The 13,089-nt window shown below is 29.6% G+C and overlaps 3 protein-coding genes across 3 annotated transcripts; 2 read left to right on the top strand and 1 right to left on the bottom strand.

Moving 5' to 3' along the window:
- Positions 1–3,732: 3,732 nt before the first annotated feature.
- Positions 3,733–8,391, top strand: LOC118443623 (uncharacterized). Its single transcript, XM_035870868.2, has 7 exons — positions 3,733–4,759; positions 4,851–5,238; positions 5,344–5,423; positions 5,662–5,792; positions 5,881–6,097; positions 6,215–6,509; positions 6,594–8,391. The coding sequence occupies exons 4-7, from the start codon at positions 5,697–5,699 to the stop codon at positions 8,101–8,103; spliced, it is 2,118 nt and encodes a 705-aa protein (XP_035726761.1). The 5' UTR covers positions 3,733–4,759; positions 4,851–5,238; positions 5,344–5,423; positions 5,662–5,696; the 3' UTR covers positions 8,104–8,391.
- A 534-nt stretch (positions 8,392–8,925) lies between these two features.
- On the top strand, positions 8,926–10,958 carry shv (DnaJ heat shock protein family member shriveled). Its single transcript, XM_035871454.2, has 4 exons — positions 8,926–9,081; positions 9,268–9,921; positions 10,014–10,300; positions 10,395–10,958. Exons 1-4 carry the CDS (start codon positions 9,011–9,013, stop codon positions 10,475–10,477), a joined length of 1,095 nt encoding a protein of 364 aa, XP_035727347.2. The 5' UTR covers positions 8,926–9,010; the 3' UTR covers positions 10,478–10,958.
- A 295-nt stretch (positions 10,959–11,253) lies between these two features.
- Positions 11,254–13,029, bottom strand: LOC118443626 (replication protein A 32 kDa subunit). Its single transcript, XM_085661849.1, has 2 exons — positions 12,586–13,029; positions 11,254–12,498 (listed from the first exon to the last, which is right to left on the bottom strand). The coding sequence occupies exons 1-2, from the start codon at positions 12,830–12,832 to the stop codon at positions 12,014–12,016; spliced, it is 732 nt and encodes a 243-aa protein (XP_085517975.1). The 5' UTR covers positions 12,833–13,029; the 3' UTR covers positions 11,254–12,013.
- Between the last annotated feature and the right edge of the window lie 60 nt (positions 13,030–13,089).

Raw genomic sequence — 13,089 nt, 5'->3', positions numbered from 1 at the left:
TAACGCGCTACCGCTATCGATAGAACGCCCAATCTTCCGCTGCAATAGAAATCTCATTCGCCGTGCAAAACAACGTCTACTTTCGCGTCAAACATTCGCATATACATATTAACATAAATCAATACATACATACGCGTGTACGTATACGTACAAAGAAATTCATATGTATGTATACGTACAATACATACATGCATACATGCATACATACATACATACATACATACATACATACATACATACATACATACATACATACATACATACATACATACATACATACATATACGTACATACATACATACATACGAAAAAAAGCAAACATGTACACGAGAATCGGTGTTTCTCCGGCTATTTCAACTAACGATTTTCGTGTTAAACAGTATTTTATATATAGATGGATATATGTGTAAAAATATATACCGTTTTAATATCGTCCGAGTCTTCCACGGGTCTAAAAAAAATTAACTTTTAACGTTCTTTTATATAACTAATGTCTTTATCATAAATGACGAAAACGTATGGACGAATTATACTTATTGTATATTATTATATAAATTCATTAATTTATTCTTCAAACGTGTTACATACATATAATGTATATTCGTTGCAAAGAGAATTTATAATTCGCAGGAAGTCGAGTATGTAATAAATTATTGTTTCTCATTCGGTATATGTGTATATATATTATATATATTATATATATACACACGGTCTTATTACTATTTAAAATCAAAATCAAATAAATAATTATCGATAATATATATCGTCGCGTTTTTATAAAACTAATATTTATTTCGGATATTTATCGCGCAAATTTTAAAGCAAAAACTCTGAAACGAATACGAGAAAGAGATGCAAGCGTGTGTCAGTCAACTTTAATCCCAATATAATATAAATGATATTACGAATAATGTCAAAAATATCGAACATAATTATATAGTAAGAAATATACACTATAGAATATGTTCTCTAAGCGTAATTATGATTTCATCTTCGTTTTACACTGTCGTTAAGTACAAGCACGTACTTCATGAAATAAAAACGAATGCGTTCGCTTTTTATACATTTATCATGAGATACTTTTATTTATAATTAAAATTTATAAAATATCGGAATTTCTGCTTAAGTAATTGCGAAAACCAAATAATACAATGAGTGATATTAAAAATTCGTGAACTTATAAAATCACTATCTTTAAATAATTATTTGAATAACTAAATTATTTTGCGGGAAAAGAATAAATATCGATATTGAAGATATAAATAATAATTATTAACAGGAATTCTGATATAGAAATGATTTTATCGAATTAATGGACAAATGTTTTTTCAATCCAAAAAATTTTGCAACTAAATATCTTACTAAGTGTATTCTTTAACACGTTGAACGTTATAATTATATCATAGATACAATCGTCTAAAATATTTATTTACAAAAATATTCGCAAGGTTAATTAAAGGAAGAGTAAAATCTAGTCAAAAAAATAATATATATATATATATATATATATATATATATATATATATATATATGATACTAAATTGAAAAAAAAAAAAGAAAAGAATGAAAGATACTAGATGAAAATGTCGATTGATAGAGAATTCAACGTGTTAAAGTGAAAAAATGATTATTGAAATATATTAACGACGATATTTTGCTTTTTGAAAAAATTCAAATATCCAGAACTGACATGGAAATTGTTCCTTACAAAATTTCCGTTCGTCTATTTATAGTCTCGTCGGTGAAAATTTTCTAATGCATTTATAATTTTTTGTTATAGTTTTCTAACGGCAAAATTTCATTAACACGAAAATCGTTAAAACGTAATGCATCAGCGTTACATATAAATGTAAATAATCGTTAAGAAGCAAAAACTTAGAGGAGAAAATCGAATACTTTGAAAAGAGCAAGAGTCGGATCGTAGCTCTTTTACGAAAATCAACTGGGATTATAATTATAATTAAGTATAGCGTAATTGGGTATAAAGAAAAAATAAAATAAAATAAAATAAAATAAAATAAAATAAAATAAAGTAACACTCTTTGGATTACGCATTAGAGCGTAAGGTCCAAATTTTTCATAATATAAGTAATTTCGATGTGTACCTAAAAATACATGTCGTGATATGTGTCGCATAAGTCGTTCTCAGGTGTGAATAATGAACAAGTTCTCCGATGTGGACGGATAGAGAAGGCCGCCGTGAGAAATCATCGTCCTGCCGTGAGCCTCGTAAAATTGTCCAAAAATTATTGCTTACGACTTCGGGTTTCTGTAAATATTGTATAATCCATGTATAAACATTTCTCTAGCTATAAAACGTATCACTATAGTCAGACACGTTACGAATCATTATAACTATATCACTTCAATAATAAACCATTATTATGAGACGAAGAAGGTAGATAATGTGTTTTATAAACTATTCCTATTGATTCACTTGGACATTAAAAAATTTTAATGTCTAGGTGAATCTTTTGAAAATCTAAATAAGGTGAGTAATTTTAAGATTACATGAAACTTTATTGCGATAAGAACGAACTCTTTTTTTCCCACAATTATCATTTTGTACATTTACTAATACGATCAATATAATCTCTAAATTCTTACTGGTAATGTCGGAAAATTGGATATCTACTGATGTTCTACAGTAAATATTCGGTAAATCGGTAATCTATTGTCGATAAGGAAAGAATCTACTTAATCAACTAATATTTTAAATCATTTATACAATTTGTTTATTTTTAATTAACGGTAACAAGATGCTTCAAATCTTAAATTAAAAATCGTATATATTAAATAAATCCTTTTTTTAGTTAATGAACGATAATTGAAACAAATCTAAACTATCATATTGTGTTTATGTCTCGTGATATCTCATTGACATTATCGGCAATATGCACTAACAAAATTATAGTGAGAATTTTTCTGAAGAATATTATAAAAAATGATTAGTTATGAAAACGAAAAGGAAAATTTTTTAATCTTTAGAAAAACGCTAAATAATCGTTAATCATAGTAAAGAAATTAATACAATTATTAAATATTTTCATTTTTATCTAATTTAATCAAGTTAAAAGCCTTTAGTTCGGTGGAATTTATGTAAATTTATTTAAAAAAAAAAAATATATATATATATATAACAACGTTAATATTCTGTATATAAGCAATACAGAATTCCCAGGTCTGACCACATGGAAGTTGCTGTTTATGGTGACCCTCTTCTTTCGAATAAAAAGCTTTGTTTCCCTATATGTCCACAAATTTGACAAATATAAATCTGTTTATCGAGTAAACAATTGTAATTGAATTGAATTGTGATTACGTTGAACGTTAATAGGCTTTCGCGCTAATATTCGTTGAAAAAAAGAAAATAAATGAAAATTTGTAAAAACTTCCCAAACGACATAATATTTGCAATGATCAATTAACAGGTTTATATATTTGATAAAAAATCTAATGAGAGAGAGAGAGACAGAGAGAGACAGACAGACAGAGAGAGAGAGAGAGAGAGAGAGAGAGGGGGGGGGGGAGATTGAGAGAGAAAGATGAAAATGAGAGGTGATTTAAAGCTCGCGGTGCTTAAAAAAAGAAAGAAATAGAGAGAAAGAGAGAGAGAGGGAGAGGGAGAGAGGGAGAGGGAGAGAGGGAGAGGGAGAGAGAGAGATCGTGATAAAAGCTCAACTCGCGAGGGTGCGCCCGCGCGCACGCATGTTGGTATCGACCAGAGGTACTCTTCTCTCCTCTCCTCGACAGATCTCACGAAAGAACGACTGACAGAGTCCCACAGGCATTTAATTGCTGTTTGCCGGCACGCGGCAACGCCTCGTCCTGGCGCTCCACGGCGCGACGTGGTGGAACGTCTTCCAAAAGGAATCGGCTTTTCGGACCCAGGCCGATTCCCATGAGAGACTTGACGTAAATAAGTGTACTGGAGGACAACGAAGGAAATAAGAGAGGTATGTTAGAATGAAGAAAAAGAAGGAAGAAGAGATGTCACTCAGGAAATACATAAATCCTGGAGGACATCGATGGATACCTTGATCGTTCTACGATTTATAAAAAAGAAGAATCCCACGAACGAAAATATGGACAATGAATCATGGATTTAAATTGAATATTTCTTTATTATACGTGTCAAGTGTGGATGAGAAAGAATGAGATTTCATTCGTGAACGAGAAAGAACGAGATTTCATTCATTTACGAACGAATTAAAATTAAAGGAAGAAAGCTAAAAAGAAAAAGAAGAGTTATTCGTAGATGTGCGTCAAGTTAATTCGCATAATGAAATATACTAATTTGACATATTGCGATGATCGTCGTACAATAAAAAGATGGAAGTACAGCAAGATAATAAATAAATTTGTTTGAGGCGAACACTTTTAACATATCTATTTACATATCGGTCCTTAATGGAAACATGTGAAGCCAAGTTTCGTTAATAATTCTAATCCAAAGTCACATATCTTCTATTAAGATATTAAACACAAGGCAAGTGCATCGAATTGCATTAGAAGTCGTCATTTTCATACGTGACATCTTACAATTGCCGCATCGCGATATATGTTATCTATCCAAACAACCTTTTTCTTCTATCCGCTGCCATTTAAGAAAAAATTAATTAGATAATGATTTTATCGATTGTTAATATATTAAAATGAAACAAATAGAAGAACAATTTATAGGATTTAGAACGTTGATATAGAGAGATGATTTAATTCAATGACTTACGTTACTTTTTCTAACATATTAAATGCACAGGTATGTATATGCGTATGCAAATAGATTTTCAAGTTAAAAAAAAAGAAATAATAATAAATAAAAAAATAATAAGTTGATATTTTTTTTACAGAACATTACGTCAACAGTACAAAACAACAGGCATTAATGATTCATTATCAATTTTAAAGGACTATATATAATTTGAATGATAATGTATGATCATTATCAATTTTAAAGGACTTTCACTTTTTCCTAGCAAATAAAGAAAAAGTAGAAAATATGCGAGATCTGAGACAGAGCTAGAAAACAATTGTTAACTATGCGAAAACCAATATTTTGATTCATATTTCACAATGAACTGTTCGCTACACATCAAGTTACCGAGTTAATATCGACAAAACGGGAACGAGCCTCAGTGAGTTTGAAAAGATAAAGGGATCTAAGAAACCTGTAATCTCATGAAACATATGATTTCCATTCAAATCAATAACATTCTCCTTGCTTTTTGGAACGCAAAAGTATGTATATGTAGTATCCATACGTAAGTGCATATGTAAAAATACGTATTAAACTGAATCAAAAGTAATAATTTAACAATATCTCTTCTTGATATTTTGTTACAGATCACGAATACTAGAATAACAGAAAGCAGTAGACATTGATGATTAAATATTATCTCTTCAATTTGAAAGGATTTAAAACAGTAAGGAAACACTCTTCCGTTTATTCCTGCATTATAATTATTCTCAAACGAATATGATTAAATTTATCGATTTTTCACAAAAATTTATTATTTTTTCCGGTATTAATCAAATTCAATATTTGATATTTATTTTCTTATGCGTTTTCTCATTTTATCATTTTTCATCAATATTATACTTCAATCTTTTTATCATATATCAAGATTGTTTTATTAGCCAATATCTAACATTTGATAACAGCCTATCGACGTTACGATAATGCTACATCGAAAGCAATGTATATCTTCAATACTGTATTACATTCTAAATGTTCAAAATTGGCCGGCAAATACGTCCGATCTGGTATGCGTAATAATCTTTTTCCAAACGTGGTAAGCAAAAGTGATATATGTACATAAATTAGATCGTTAAAGAAGATAATATTATATAAATCGTAAAGGTCATACGATTTTTCATTAGGCAGTACATCATGGTGGGAAAATCGTGCAAAATAATGTACGTAAAACCGCCAGTTCTGTATTCGAATCTAGAAAAAAAAAAAGTGTCTTTCGATTACGAAGATGGCTAATCGGCATATTGATTTTCCTACTAATGTCATTAGTAATTATTAACAGTTTCGCTACTGGACAGTTTCGTATAATTAATTTCGGTAATATCGAAAAGGAAAATTTAGAAGGTTAGTCAAATTGTTAAAAGCAGTATTGTTAAAATATAATTATTTATAATTAATTATATTATTAATAATAATAATAAATCGAATAAACTTATAATCAATCATAAACATTCATTTTAGATAATAATTATGAACAGACTATTACGTCAAGCGTTGATTCTGGTTATCTAGTAAGCACTAGTGGTTGCAAAATACCAGCTGTAGAACCGTTCGATCGAGCGATTATGCGTTTCATACAAAAGGAAAAGCCTATCGTATGTAAAGCTGGAACAATACCACCGCTGATAGAATCTAATAACTCTCTGGTATATGTAAATCCGCTCTCGCAAATGCTTTACTATAACAAATCAACGGATATTATTAATTGCTGTTGGAATGCGTTTGAACGCAAAAAAAACAACGATAATGCTAATATGTTAGTATGATCGAAGATAATAAGGTAAAAAGTATCGTCTGTTTTATCTACTCAACCGTTCAACGAATTTAATTCTATTTACAGATACAACGACGAGTGTTACTTCTTCAGTAAAGACAACCAAGTGACGGCGGAATTTGTAAAAGTCGAATGTTGGCGAGGAAACGATAAAATATACAAAGATTATCACGCCTTTGTACCTCGAAAACCGGATGTAGAGGAAAGATGTAAAAAGGTGAAGAAAACAAATCCCGTTGAAAATCAACTGAGCATCCTGGTGATAGGTATTGACTCGGTTTCAAGATTAAACTTTCGTCGAAGTATGCCAAAAACTGTGAAAATTCTGGAAGATTTAAAAGCAGCAGAGATGTTGGGTTATACTAAAGTAGCCGATAATACGTATCCAAATTTGGTAACTGTATTGTCCGGTCTAAATACAGCAGAGTTGAAAAAACTCTGTTGGCAGCACGAGAAGAAGACTTTCGACGAATGCCCGTTTATCTGGAAAACCATGAGCTCTGCTGGCTATCGAACGATATTCGGCGAGGATGCTTGTCACATGAGCATCTTCAATTATTTAAAGCCAGGATTTAAGATACAACCAACGGACTATTATCTGCGACCTTTCTGTATCGAAAGCGAAAACAATATCGGTAATACCAACAAATTGAACGCAAATCTTTGTGTTGGAACAAGATTAACATTTGAGAATCTTCTCAATTACATCGAAAAAGTAGCAACAACGTTTGCGAATGACCTTTATTTTGCATTTACCTGGATGGCCAGTTTAACCCACGATTATTTGAATTTTGCGCAATTGGGCGATGAGGGCTATTCCAGGTTACTTGATGTCCTCTCGAAAAAATATCTACTCAACAATACGGCCCTAATAGTGATGAGTGATCATGGTATGAGATTCGGACAGTTTCGTCAAACCTTTCAAGGCAAGATGGAGGACAGTCTTCCGTTCGCATTTTTAGCTTTACCACAATGGTGGAGAAACAAATATCCGGTGGCATGGGCTAACATGCGAAGGAATACGCGTAGTCTCACAACTCCATTTGATCTTCATGAAACGTTTAAAGATCTAGCAGATCCAAGAGAAGTTGAAGAGGAATCTTTGAGAGTACGAGCCGATCTAATTTCCAGTGGGAAGATACCTCGTGGTATAAGTTTTTTTTTACCTATACCCAATTATAGAACGTGCAATATGGCCGGCATACCCAACAATCTGTGCATGTGTCACAAATCGAAAGATATATCGCTCAACGACATGGGAGTACAAAATAGCGTGAAATATCTGATGGATGTGTTAAATAACATGATGGCACCATATATGCTTTGCGCCAAATTATATTTAAGGACGATTAAACAAGCTAAGGTGCCGATTAATTCGAATGAATCATCTTGGATCGATTATTCGATACAATTTCAAACCTATCCAGGAGAGGCCATTTTCGAAGGTATGGTGCGTTATAGAAAGGACGAAAAATCTTACTATCTCCTCGGAACAATAGGCAGGCTTAACGCTTACGGTAACCAAAGTGCATGTATGAATGACTTTAACATGCGCCTTTACTGTTATTGCCTTTAGGCGTATTACATATCTGATAAACTTTAGATCGATGATATTTTGTAGTATTTTAAATAAATATTCTTAAGTCACTAAATCGTACGATTCTTTTCGTTCGCCGATACGTACGTCCAATATGTCTACTTAAACATATTGATGTTATTTTCATGACGATAAATATAACATTAAATGCCTAACGTGACGATTTTTTCCAATGAAAATAATAAATACGACAATCTACATATGAACGGTGACGATTATTAGCAGTCACCAGCTCCGATTGTAAACATTATTAATTAGAATTTTAGTGTAGGACTAAATTCACTATAAGATTTGAAATTACACAGAACCTGTATTTCACGTGGAACAAATATCAACTCAATGACGTGATACTGTCAATGTTTCACAATAAAATTCATAATAAGTCACATTATACTTACTTTATATAACATTTTATAAGATGAAACTTGACCGTAGAATACTTAAATTCCAAAAAGTAGCTTGATTATGATGTTGATGCCGTGCCTCACGATACGTTCGTACGCGTTTAAATAAAAGTAAAGTCGCGCTATGATTTTTTTTCTTAGCGCCATCTGTTTATCAATTTCGAGCATTCTAATTGGTCGAACATAATTTGTTTATTGAAAACGCCATAAATTCATGATTTGTATAAATCATTTCATTTCGATAAAGGAACATTTATTGATTGATATTATATCAGCATACATGTATATAATTCATATTTTTATAAACAAAACATTCGTATAAGAAAATTTATCAAATATTAGAAATAGTAATACCAACAGATTAGAAATGAGTTCATTTAACTTCTTCAACGAGTGTTACATACCAACGTTCTTTGATTTCATCGGTGGACCAATCACGAGCACCCACGATTTACGGGGTGTTTGTTGTAACGTCTGCTGCGATGGCAGCGATTAAATATATTTCGGTGTTTTTTATAAATTTGGCGATATGTATAATAATTACATTAGCAGGGTAAATATAAATATATATTATTATTTTATTATCTTATTATTTCAAACTGTAAATCATTCTTTTGTACATAACCTTTATTTTGTTGAATAACAATTTGTAGCCACAATCATAAGAAAAATTTCTTAATATATAAATATTATATTAAATATTTTTTTATAACAATTTTTTTTTTATTATTCCTTACAGGAGGGATTTTTACAATATCCTCGGTGTTCCACGTAGCGCGAGCACAAATGCAATAAAGAAAGCTTATAGGAAATTAGCTAAGGAATTGCATCCAGATAAAAATAAAGATGATCCAGATGCTTCCCAAAAATTTCAAGATTTGGGAGCTGCTTATGAAGTGCTCTCAGATCCTGAAACAAGAAAAATGTATGATCGATGTGGAGAAGAATGTGTGAAGAAAGATGGCTCGATGGATAATTCTAATCCTTTTGCAAGCTTCTTCGGAGACTTTAGTTTTCATTTTTCTGGAGATTCTAATCATCAACAGGAAACACCTAGAGGTTCTAACGTTGTAGTTGATTTATCTGTCACACTCGAAGAATTATACAGTGGCAATTTTATTGAGATAACAAGAAATAAAGTGGTTGCAAAAGCTGCCAAAGGAACAAGGAAATGTAATTGTAGACAAGAATTTGTGACAATTAATTTAGGAAATGGTAGATTCCAAATGATGCAGCAACAATTTTGTTCAGAATGTCCAAATGTTGAATTTGTAAATGAAGAACGAATCCTAGAAGTAGAAGTTGAACCTGGAATGGTAGATGGACAAGAAACTAAATTCACTGCTGAAGGAGAGCCACATCTTGATGGTGAACCAGGAGACCTAATACTGAAGTGAGCTTTTAAAATAATAATTATAACTGATAATTATATATTTTCTGTCTTATTTGAGATAACATTAAAAAAAAAAAAAATTTTTTTTACAGAATTAAAACGGATCCTCATCCAGTTTTTGAAAGAATTGGAGATGATTTATACACAAATGTAACTATTTCAATGCAAGATGCTTTAATAGGTTTCACTATGGATATAATACATTTGGATGGACGTAAAGTGACTATTCAAAGGGATAAAATCACTAGACCAGGTGCAAGGATCAGGAAAAAAGGAGAAGGCATGCCTAACTATGAAAATAATAATCTTCATGGTACTCTGTATATCACATTCGATATTGCATTCCCTGACAAAGACTTTTCAAATGAACAAAAAGAAGGTAATCTATTTAAAGACCAATTATTAATCATAAATCATGTTTAAAGGAATTTAAAAATTTTAGAGAGTATAATATATTAATTGTTTGTTTCTAGAAATTAAAAAACTTCTACAACAGAGTCCTGTGAATAGAGTATATAATGGAATAAAAAGAAATAGATACCCAAATATAATGTAAATACAAAATAACATTGCATAGCGTGCTACATACATAATTGAAACTGTAATGCCATTGAATGTTTATATATTTGTATAATAGAGTGGAATACTTGACTATCGAAAATACCAACAGGATTGGTGACTAATTCTTACTTTGGATAAAATGAAATGTGCATAGTCCAATCAATTTAATTATTACATGCACATGTACTTCCTCTTTAATTATAGAAGACTGTTTCTGTATGATTTCTAGTGTCAGTGATTTGAAATAATGAAAGTAATGATTATTAACGGTTATTTAAATAAGTTATTTTGTGTTTAAAAGACAAGAGGGGTGAATGAATGTCATAAATAAATGAAATGAATTATTATTTAAACAATGAAATCATAAAAGTCAATAATTCATTTTTTAATAAAAAGTTAACAGTGGCTCCATATATAGTAAAATACTTATTAATTTATTACTTCTTTATGACAATGTAGCTATTTATTTAAATATATTCATAATTATATTAATAAAAAAAGAATAATTATATATTAAAAATAATTATGATAGAAATTTTTAGTTATACAGATGGCGTATTAGTAAAGTCATGACATATATACATATCAACTTTTGGCTATCTTTAAAATGACCGCCACTGTAATTAAATTCTTTATTAAATTTATTCTCCTTTTATCTTTTTAATTATTTCTCTACATATTTGTATATTATATACATATATATATTATACATATATATATATACATATATATATATATTATGTATACATATATATATATATATATATACACATATATTATATATGTCATGTTCTTATATCGCGATATGGTAAGATAAAAGATTTCATTTTCGATATAATTAATTCAATATAAATTATGGAATACACTAACCCGTTACTATAGAAATACATTGGTCAATTATATTTCGTTAAAAGAAAGATAAAATATAATTTTCCTACGCGCTTCTTTTTTTGTATCAATTCGACAATAGAACAAACTTCATTCTTATGATTGATTGTTAGATTCTTTGAATATAATGTAATTTATTTTGAACTTCTCTTAGAAATAGTATTATGTTTAATGTACATATGATATTTTTAATTACAATATAACTAAAAAGAAAAAAAAAAGAATGAAACGATGTGTAATATTAAAGTTTTATGTAATAATTTATGGAACATAAAATAATTTCATAATAATTAACTTCCGTAGATATTCCATGTTGTGTAAAATAAAATATAATACCCATATTGTATGCTTATAAATATATATCCTTTGTATTTGAAAATCCATTTTTCGAGAACGTATATATATATATGTCGTTAGGAGAGAAATGATGATACATATAAAGCAATATAAGATAAAATAAAATCTAATGAGTAAAATTATTGACTTAAATAATATTGATTAGGTGAAGTATACTTATCATTTTTAATTAATTTTAATAAAATATCAAACATAAAAATATATATTTTGTTAAGTTATATAAATGTAATGATAATATTTTTTTATATGTTCCCACAGTACTGTAATATATTATTATAACATATGCTTAAGTTGCTTTAAAATGATCATCTGTACGTGTAGTATATATGTGTCCTTCGGATGTAAGGAAATGAATTATTTGATCAACATCATGTAAAATCCTTTCTGGTACACGAGCTTTAATATCGTTTCTTTCAATTCCACATTCAGTCTCATTTTCAGCTTGTATTATTTTAAATACTATAGCTTGTTCTGTACTCATACCAGTGCAATCATTATTAAACATTGAATTATCATCCACATTAACAGAAACAGTGTGCGTATTGTTTGCTTTAAATATTTGTTCTGCTTTCAATGTTGCATAAGTGACTTCTAACAAATGATTAGTTAACTCGTTAAGATCTTCAAGAGGTAATATACGTACTATGAAGACTTGTTTTACTCCATTTTGATCACGTAGAAGACCATATATTCGAACATAAGTGTTTATTTCTAATGTTGGTTCTGGCGTACTTCTATTTACTTCTAACCATCGAAGAGTTGTAATTGTACCTGCAATGTTTATAATATATTAACAATTTCTATAATAGTATATATATTATGTTTTATTATATAGCATCATTTAACTTTTATACTTACCGGTTTCATCTTCAATTTCATATGTGATTTTTGTTGTAGATTCATTAACTTTGCGTAATATGCCAATAAATGTAAGCATACGAACTGGTATCTCCCAAATTTGAAAATCGCCAGAAGAACGTATTATTTGACCAATCATTACAGGAACAATATTTTGTGCTCTTCTCAAGTTTTTTTCTCCAGAAACCGATGAAGTATCGTTTAAAAATCCTCCACTATTAGCATCCATACTTATATCCATGTTCATGATGATTATAAATATTATTATGCACTATTTCAGGAAAATTTCTATTAACCTAACCAATTTTTATATATAGTTATTACATTTGCAGTATAAAATAGACTTATTTATTCTGCATTACCGCCAAATATTCTCATATGCGAATAGAGTGAAATTGTAACTTTTAATATCGATTAAACTCGATGACAGCACCATTGTGGCTGTTTTACGAACTATCTCATCTTGTATACGTCATTATATAGTATACATAGTATATATATATA

Source organism: Vespa mandarinia, chromosome 1, assembly GCF_050613455.1.
Source record: "Vespa mandarinia isolate Hongniang chromosome 1, ASM5061345v1, whole genome shotgun sequence".
NCBI lineage: Eukaryota > Metazoa > Arthropoda > Insecta > Hymenoptera > Vespidae > Vespa > Vespa mandarinia.
This window is presented reverse-complemented; position numbering and strand designations above follow the sequence as displayed.

Coding starts and splice junctions, on each gene's coding strand:
- LOC118443623 (XM_035870868.2), top strand. CDS start 5,697: ATGTATATCTTCAATACTGTATTACATTCTAAATGTTCAAAATTGGCC. Junction 5,793..5,880: donor ATAATCTTTTTCCAAACGTG/GTAAGCAAAAGT, acceptor ATTTTTCATTAG/GCAGTACATCATGGTGGGAA. Junction 6,098..6,214: donor CGAAAAGGAAAATTTAGAAG/GTTAGTCAAATT, acceptor CATTCATTTTAG/ATAATAATTATGAACAGACT.
- shv (XM_035871454.2), top strand. CDS start 9,011: ATGGCAGCGATTAAATATATTTCGGTGTTTTTTATAAATTTGGCGATA. Junction 9,922..10,013: donor CCAGGAGACCTAATACTGAA/GTGAGCTTTTAA, acceptor TTTTTTTTACAG/AATTAAAACGGATCCTCATC. Junction 10,301..10,394: donor TTCAAATGAACAAAAAGAAG/GTAATCTATTTA, acceptor GTTTGTTTCTAG/AAATTAAAAAACTTCTACAA.
- LOC118443626 (XM_085661849.1), bottom strand. CDS start 12,832: ATGAACATGGATATAAGTATGGATGCTAATAGTGGAGGATTTTTAAAC. Junction 12,499..12,585: donor TGAAATTGAAGATGAAACCG/GTAAGTATAAAA, acceptor TAAACATTGCAG/GTACAATTACAACTCTTCGA.